General features: G+C 64.9%; 1 protein-coding gene across 1 annotated transcript; it reads left to right on the forward strand.

The window, feature by feature from the left end:
* Nucleotides 1-2,586: 2,586 nt before the first annotated feature.
* On the forward strand, nucleotides 2,587-7,758 carry MNEG_5671 (D-lactate dehydrogenase; the record flags this gene model as incomplete). Its single annotated transcript, XM_014045850.1, has 14 exons — nucleotides 2,587-2,837; nucleotides 3,017-3,164; nucleotides 3,325-3,408; nucleotides 3,687-3,788; nucleotides 4,092-4,165; nucleotides 4,475-4,508; nucleotides 4,811-4,915; nucleotides 5,361-5,408; nucleotides 5,671-5,778; nucleotides 5,994-6,066; nucleotides 6,307-6,419; nucleotides 7,053-7,130; nucleotides 7,397-7,480; nucleotides 7,699-7,758. The coding sequence occupies 14 exons, from the start codon at nucleotides 2,587-2,589 to the stop codon at nucleotides 7,756-7,758; spliced, it is 1,362 nt and encodes a 453-aa protein (XP_013901304.1).
* Between the last annotated feature and the right edge of the window lie 1,147 nt (nucleotides 7,759-8,905).

Genomic DNA, 8,905 nt, shown 5'->3' on the forward strand with positions numbered 1-8,905 from the left:
CCCGGGGTCCGTCCCCATGCGCAAGTGTCGGACCCGGGTCATTTATTCGCAAACAAGAAAGACCCCCCTCCCCCACCTGCCAGTGTGGGAAACTCGTATGAAAACAGCGAGATTGCCAGGGCCGGCGCGACAGCGCTCGCGGTGGACAGGGCGACGAAGACGCCGCTGCGGGCGAGATCGCGCCAGGGCACCATGAAGGCGGCGGCGATGGGGCCGATGATGAAGGCATTGACAGCCATCAGGATCGACGCCTTGAAGCCGACCTGCGGTTTGCATGATTGACGCAAGAGTCTTGCCAATTGTGCTGTCCGTTCCGCAAGCCCCAGCATCAATGCAAGGACGTCGCAACTCTTGCGCGTTGCCGTCGGCGGGCTCCGCAGCAGCCCGACGGCGATCGGCGGCCGCGCGCGGCGGCCGGCTCTGCCGCAGCGGCGGCGGGCGGCTGAGGGGGATACCCTCCTCGAGCCGCAGGCCGGGCGCGCCGCGCTGGCATCCCTGGACCGCGCTTTGCAGCGCGGCGCGGCCACAGGAAAGCAAGCCGTGCAGGGCAGTCGGGCACCGCGGAGCGCCGCAGGCGGCACGGCCGCGTCGCGCCGATCGCCGACGTGCACACCTTCAGCAGATTCGCCTCGGAGAGGCCGACCCCTGAGAACCCAAACCACACGGGCGTCCCCACGGCGCCAAACACGGTCGCCAGGGTGTTGAACACGAGCAGGGCCGAGACGGTGAGCACCCTGTCGTGGCCGAGGCTGGCCAGCATGGGCGCCGCCAACGCCACGGGCGTGCCAAACCCGGAGGCGCCTGCGCCGTGGCGCGGCCGGCCGTGCGCGTGGGGATTTTGGTGGCCTCGCGTCGCGTAACCGGTCACGTGGTCCAGCTCCCAGGGAGCAGTATGCACAAGGAGCGCATGTGCTGGCTCAGGTGTCAGCGCCGATGCTGCAATGCAAGCTTTGTCACAGAGTGGCTGCAGGCCGGGCGAATGACACCCCTCAGCCGGTCGGTCTGCTCACCCTCCACCAAGTATGCAAAAGCGAACCCTATGAGGTACACCTCCGCCACAGGGTGGCCGTCGCTGAGTGCCTTGATCGTCTCTTCGGGGTTTGTGGGTTTAGGGGGTTGGTGCGTCAGGCAGTTGAGTGCGGCGGCTTGGGAAAGGGGGGCGATCTTAGTGAAGGTCATGTGGTAGGTGAGCACAGGCGGGGGCGAAGAGTGGATCAGCTTGCGGCCATCACGCGCCCGGGCGGCAAGCCATGCACACCGCCCCCGCACCGCCAAACATCCGCGCAGCTCCCCAAACAGCCGCTGCCCCTGGCCGCCCCCCCCGAAACCCGTTCCAGCGCTACTCCCAGCACCAGCAGGCGCGCGGCAGGCTCACCCATGAGCCAGGCGAGGCACCCTGTGTGCTGCATCGCTTGGAACAGTGCGATGGCCCCAGAGATGATGGAGAGTGGCGTGAGGGCCTCCAGCAGCCCCGAAACGACGCACGAGGCCACGAGAGCCGGGCTCGCCGACAAGTAGGCCAGCCGGATGAGCGCCATTATTGCGGCGGCGGCGGGCAGGGAGACGGAGGTCGGAAGCAAGATGCGCCTCACGAGCGTCACCGCGACCTGATGGGGCGCCCGTTGCGGTTGTGCGGGCAGGAAAGGGGGAGGGCCGGCGCTGGCCTTGGGGGGTAACGCTGGGGCAGCGCCTGCCGTCTGAGGCACGCGCGTGCTTGTTCCCGAGGATTGCGCTCCTGTTGCTGCCATGAAGGCGACAGGTCGCGCCGCCGCTCGGGCGGCTGCCCGTGTGTGTGCCGAGAGGCGGGAGCTGCTGTGCGTTGGGATAAAGCGTGGACCCCTCGACGTTTAATCTGACAATTGCCGGTGTACTAATGCATTGGCTGGCGGCGCACGTGTCGCTGTGTGAACATAGATGCGTCGCAGGGTTGGTCCCACAACCGCGGGGTCCTGGGGGCCCAGCTGCTCAGCCTCTCACCAGGAAAAGCAGGGGCAGCAGGCACAGGACTACCGCCACCGCCGGCCCACTGACAAGGGAGTTTGAGTGAAGGGGTGATCGGCAGCGTGTTGGGCGATGCGGACGCGTGGCTGGGCAGGGCGGAGCGATGCCGTGCAGCAGCGAGCCTGTGCAGGCCGCATGTGCGGTTCCTGTGCGTGCTGGCGCGGTCAGCTTGATTTATTGTACTTGCACTCACCCAGGTGTGGGTGCAGGCTCAGGGAGGCCCATGAGGCCTCCTGCTGCGTTAGGGTCTCGTCAGTTGCTAGGTGCGATAATCGGTCCGGGTGACTCAGTCACAAATCCAGCGCGAACGGATTTGGAATTTCTGACCGACAGAACTCTCACACTAAATCTCATACGTGCCCAACGCGCAAACAGTCGTCACTTGGTGAGTCCTGATCTGGGTGGACGGCATCCGAGAGGCATCAGGGCCGCGCATCCACGTCGCAGAAAGATATATTTTGTGGGCGCTCCCTTAGCGTGCCCGATCCCACGTCTTCTTTGCCGCCCCGCCACCAACGCCGGCGCCGAACCACGCCCCGGCGCTGCCCCACGCACGCCCCTGCAGCGCGCCCGCCAGCTACGGCCATGCGCGCCCCCGCCCAGCAGCCGCGCGCCGCCGGCGCCGCCCGCGGTCCTGCCACGGCGCCGCGCGCGCCCGCCCTGCGCGGCGCCACGTGGCGCGGCGCGTGCCGCGTGGCCACGCAGGTCGACGCGGTCGAGGCGCCGCGGCCGGCAGACCCCGTGGAGGCCCCCAAGCCAGCAAGCGACCCCGAGCTCGCCGCCAAGCGATCCGCATTCAAGATCATGACCTTCTCGGCCCAGCCGTATGTGAACAAGTGAGTGTCTGGGCAGCAGGGGAAGGCCGGCGTCACCCAGCAACCGCCACCCCTGGGCCTGCGGCACAAAGCGTGCCGAGCACGGCTGCAACGGCCATGCACCGTGCAGCCGGCCCATCACAGGTGCCGCTCAAATGCGAAGGAGCCTCATCTCATTCCGGTTCCTCGGATCTCCGCAGGTACTTCCTCGAGCCCCTCCAAGCGGCCGGCTTTGATAACATCAAAGGCACCGAGGCGAGCGCGGGCACGGGCGCGCCCCGGGCTTGCGGCCGCGCGTGTACCCAGCGGCAGCGGCAGCCACCGCCCGCTGAGCCAGGGCATGCGTCCGTAGTCCACTTACAGCTGTCCAGAGGCAGCCCTCTGATCGGCGATCCGCACGACTTTTTGCGCTTGCTGTCCCCCATCCCGCCACCCACCCTATATAGCAAATCGTGCCGCGCCACCACCTCGATGCACCCTCCCATGCACCGCCCGTGTCTCTATGCAGGCGCGTCTGGGCATTGACACGGTCAAGATCGCCAGCGGCTATGACGCCATCTGCCTCTTCGTGAACGACCTCTGCGACGCCGAGGTGCGCGCCACGATGTTGTTGTTTTACTATGGGGGGCGCGCACCCCCTGCCTCTTGTATTTCCCTCCGCCCCTCAATCGCTTCCCCCTTGAGTCCTGCCTCGCGGCAAGACTTGAAAATTTCGCAAGGTGGACACGCCCTTGCTATGTCAGCATGGTGCACATGATGCCGAGAAGCATTTCAGCAGAGCAGAGCAGAAGTGCTGGTGCAGTTGGGAGTTGTAGCGCCTCGCTTCATCCCTTTCGCAAACAACCATTCCACCGCTCATCGTCCCGCCAGGTGATCAACGCGCTGGCGGAGGGGGGCGTGAAGTTCATAGCGATGCGCTGCGCGGGCTACGACCGCGTCGACGTGGCCGCGGCCAACGCGGCCGGAATCAAGGTGGGCGGTGCCGCGCTCCAGCCCTTGCCGCGCGACCCCCGCGCCACTGTCGGCGGTCAGGAAATGGGATGCGTATGGGGGTGAGGAGCGCCACACTTGCCACCCAGCAAAACAGCCCACGGGGGCGACGCAGCGCCTGCAGCTTGTGCCTCCTGCAGGGCGCCTGCCTGCAGATGTGTGGGGCGCTCCCTCGCAGTATCCAGGCCGGCCAGCCTTCCCCCCTGCTGGCTTCCGACCACCCCACCAACCTTTCCGTCCCGCCGTCCCGTCGCCCGTCACCGCGCCCATCACCCCACCCCGCAGGTCGTGCGTGTTCCGACCTACTCACCCACCTCGGTGGCCGAGCACGCGGTCGCGCTGCTTTTTGCGATTGACAGGTGCGGCGCTGCGCCAGCGCGTAACCGCGTCCGGGCCACGCAGGTGCCGTGCACCGCCCAGGTGGTTTGCTGCATCGTCGCCGGCCGCGTGACGCTCGCGGCCCTTGACAGGGGGTGATCGAAGCACGGCTGTTATCGTGCTGCCATGGCAAAGTCTCGGCTGCGCAGGAGGGGAGGCGCGCCGCGCTTTGCTTGCGTTCACTGGTGGCGGGGCGCAGCGTTGAGCGGCTCCGCCGCCTGGCTGCAAGAGCGCCCCAGCAGCCCTCGCGCAGCTGACGTCACTGGTTGATGCCTCCTTGTCACCCCCAGGCACATCGTGGGCGCCATCAATCGGGTGACCCAGGTGCGCGCAGGCGGAGGCCACCCAGGATTCCCCTCCCTCTCTCCCCAAATGGCACCCTACAGTGCACCCCTTGACGCCCCTGCATGGACGGCCGGCCATTTATGCGCTCCCCGATGCCTGTTGGGCCAGGCCATACGGCCGCGCATGATCAACACGGGTTCTTGCAGCAGGAACCTAACTCATCGCCCAGAGCAGCACAGCTGCCAAGTGCCAATCTCCGAAGACTCTGAATTCCAACGAACACTGCGTTATACCCTCGTTCCTGCACAACAAGAAGCTGCACCCCTCACTCCAAATCGCAGGGCAACTACTCTCTGTCGGGCCTGGTAGGCCGCCAACTGGGCGGCAAGACAATCGGGATCCTCGGCACGGGCGCTATCGGCGCGGAGGCGGCGCGCATTTTCAAGGTCGGCGCGCGCCAGCGCCGCGGCCCCTGCGGCCCCTGCGGGCCCTGCTGCCCCTGCTGCCCTGGAGCGCGTCAGCCATCAGCATTCTCGTATATCACCCCTGCTCTCCGCACACTTGGGGGTTTGTCTTCGCGTGGCAGTGGCAGTGGTTGACTGCGGTGTTGCGGTTGGGAGGTTTGCCCACTTATACTGCACAGCGGCGTCCCATGCTCTAAGGAGCCACCTAGCCGGAACTGTGCTCTACTGCGCAGCACTCTTTGACATTGGGTGCATCGCTGGTCCCTGATGCACATGTTCTCAAGTTGCGCCTCAGCTCAGCGCCCTCACTTCCCCCTGTGCCGACACTCGTAAGAGCCAGCCCCTTGGCAATCACCATGTTGTAGCTTCCACCCCGGTGACCTGTCGAATCCCGCCGTCCCCCACCCACACACCCACCCCGAAGCAGGGCATCGGCATGAAGGTGCTCGCCTATGACATCCGCCCCAACCCCGCGGTGGGTGCGGGGCTGCCAGGCGTGCCAGATTTCGCATCGCGCCACGCCCCTGCCGGCCCCTCGCGGGGGCCGCCCCGCGCCCCAGTCGAAGCCGGCGCGTCCCAGCCGCGGCGGCCCCCTTTCCTGTGCCATCCCGCAAAACCGCCTGTTGAAGAGCACCCGTGCGCATCCTCCTACAATTCAAGCTTCAGCTCTGTGCCATCGTAATCATGACGTGCTTGATCCTGCTTTTGCTCCCTAAACCCCCAAACCCAAAACCCAGGTGGAGGCCCTCGGCATCCCCTACCTGCCCTGGGAGGAAATCCTGCCGCAGGCTGACGTCATCAGCCTGCACATGCCGCTGCTGCCCTCCACGTACCACTTCATCGACGTGAGACCACGGAAGCGGCAGCCATGCAGACACGCCCCCGTCTCAACATGCAACGGCACCCCGTCTCGCCACCAAATGCGTTCGGCACGACCTCGCTCCGCCCTGCCCCTGTGTTTCAACAACACGCCATGTGTTTTTGCCGAATGCAGCACCTGCCCCCATCCTGTCCACCCGCCCCGCCCTCCTTGTGTCGCTGTCCCGCAACCACTCCTCAGGAGGCTAAGGTGGCGATGATGAAGCCAGGGGTGGTGCTGCTGAATGTCAGCCGCGGCGGCCTCATAGACACACGTAAGCCGCTCCCTCCCGCCGGCTGCATGCATGGGTGGCATCAGGCCGACCACCGACTCGCGTTCTGTGTACCATGGGGGATGAGGGTGGGCACAACCTGCTCTTGTCGCTGGTGGCTGCAACCAGGCTGCCTTCGCCTCGTCCCCAGCCCCAGAAGCATGCATGCGCCTGGGCGCTTGTTGGACATCCTTACGTCGACCCAACAATCTCGTGCGACCCCACCAATAAACCCTGTGGCAGCGGCGCTGATTTACGGGGTGCGCAGCGGCCACATCGGCGGCGCGGGCCTGGACGTTTACGAGAAGGAGGGTGAGCGGCCTTGCCCGCGCGCCGCCCGCGGCGTGGCGCTGCGCGTGTGTTGCTCGTCCTCGCAAGCGCTTTTTGTTGATGAAACGAGCAATACTGCGAGGCCGAGCACCATGTTTTGAGAGCATCTGCTAACCCGGTGCTGCCCCGTCCCCTCTTTCCGCCACCCGACATTTCCTCGACCAACACAACAGCAAGCGTCTTTTTTCAGGTGAATGGTGCCTCATATCGCATGCTGTGTGTTCAATTATGTGTGCGCGCGCGCGTGTGTGTGTGTGCGTGTGTGTATGTGTGTGTATGTGTGTGTATGTGTGTCTACATGTATGTGTGTGTTTGTGTGTGTGTTTATTCGTGTGTGTGATGCGTACGTGTGCGAGATTGTGTGGATAACGGCGCGGGGCGGGACGCAGCACCGCGCCGTGCACACCGCGCCGTGCACAACGCATCCGCGTCGGCTCCTCGACAAATTTGCAGCACTGCTGCGCCCCAGCCGACCCGCGGCGGTGCACGTGCATCCTGCCCTTCCTCGCCCTCCACGATGCCCTGCGTGCTGTCCGTTTTGATCACATCCGCCTCGCGTTTTGCACAATCAAGGGCCGCTGCGAGCATCATTCGTTGCAAACCACGCTGCCAACGCTGCGGCATCACACGGCCAACCACCCCCCCCCCCACACACACAGGACCTTACCGACCTGCAGCCGCGCGACAGGATGGTCTTCTGGGACAGGCGCCTCATAGAGCTCATCGCCCTGCCACAGGTCACAGGGCCGCGCACGCCTCGCATCAGAACGCGTCCAGGCGTGCGCGCGCGAGGGGCGGCGCCGATCGCGTCTGCCCTGCCGCGACCGGGGGCTGCATGGGCCACACATCGACCAGCCTGGACTGCCCCAGACCAGGCGGCATGTTTGTAGTGATCCTGGCCTGATGATTGACAGAAGACATGGGTTTGTCCTGCCTTTGTAATCGCGCAAAACGCGACAATCTCCATGTGTTCCTGTAATCACCTCCTGTCACCCGTCACCAGGTGCTGGTGACGCCCCACACCGCGTTCCTGACGGCTGAGGCGCTGGTCAACATCGCTGACACTACGGTCCAGAATATTGACCAGGTGGGAGCGCGGGCTGGTGACCGCGGGGCTGCCAGAAAGGGAGGATGGCCGCGCGCTGTCCAAGGGGTTGCTTGCGTCTGCTGGACTGCTATCAGACCCATTGATCTTCCATGCAATCTGATGCGTACTTGCACATGTGCTCGGGGTCCCATCTCAACAAAGATTTTGAGGTCACCATCTCCTGCCACCCTTGTCAAATCACATTCGCTCAAACAAAGTTCATGCTGGGCAAGCCGCTTGGCAACGAGGTCAAGCCGCCGCCGCCGGCCAAGAGCTAGGCGGCCGCCCCCCAACGCAACGCAATCGGCCCCTTCCGGCCCCTCATACTTGCTCCTGCTGGCTGGAGAGGGGACTCTCAGGCTGCAAATCCTGTTTCCTTTCCTGCCACCAAGTGTTGAGCCAGCCATCTTGGTGTCTGTGGGGCCAGGCGGTCCCATTCTGGGCCTGTGCACCTGTGCGCATACCATTCATGTGGCCCAGCCTCCGTCCTGGGTGTGTTCTGTGGTCGCTCTGACGCTCCTTGGCACAGGGAAGAAGAACTTGCTGGCATTGCCTTACAGGGGTTACAGCTACATGCCTTTGATCATCGCGTCACGTACAAGGAATTTTTTGTGTGCACCCGTGAGTTGCAACAGCGCACTGCACTGCAAGCCACATTGTTGCTGCCCGCCTTCAGTCGCGCAGAGACCGCTGTTCAACTATTGCATGCTCATCCTGCTCGTGGACGATCAGTGTAACTTCTCTCAATGACAACGCATCCTGCACAAAGCACAGTGGACGGTTCGATCAACGGTCAAACAAAGTCAACCGAAACACGCTCCTGCCAAGCAAGGGTCACAGCGGCAGTGTGTATTTGCATGATTTCATTGCACTTTTTGACGCAACAACTACAAGAGATGCACGGGTGTCGGCTGCAGAAACTCTCCCACTGGGGTGTACTCCACCCCCTCGTACCCAAACGCCCCCGGCCCCATCACGGCCAGCGCCCGCGGCGCCCTCAGCAGCGGGTGCGCGGGCAGCGCGAGCACCGACAGCCGCAGGCCATACCGCAGCTCCTCAGTCGCTACCGCGGCGCCTGTAGCCGCGTCGAGGCAGCAGATGATGTCGGGCACACAAGCCAGGACCTCGCCCTTCCCGTTGCCCCCGCCTGCCTGGCCTGCAGCCGCTGATGCTCCTGGCGCTCCCGCTACTGTGTCCTCCGAAACAGCGCCGCCGCTGCTGCCAGCGCCAATTCCACTGACAACGCGTGCGACCAGATTCTCATTCTGAAAATCGATCCTGAGCGCACGTGCGCCGCACGGCTCATCCTTCCAACCGCTCGCGCCACCGCCGCAGCCGCCCGCAGGCAACGGCGGCGGCGCCCCCTCAATCGTGACGCTGCCCCTCACAAACCCGCGGCTCGTGCGCCGCTCAACATCCGCCACC

The sequence above is a fragment of the Monoraphidium neglectum genome (assembly GCF_000611645.1).
Source record: "Monoraphidium neglectum strain SAG 48.87 unplaced genomic scaffold scaffold00863, whole genome shotgun sequence".
In the NCBI taxonomy this organism is placed as follows: Eukaryota; Viridiplantae; Chlorophyta; class Chlorophyceae; order Sphaeropleales; family Selenastraceae; genus Monoraphidium; species Monoraphidium neglectum.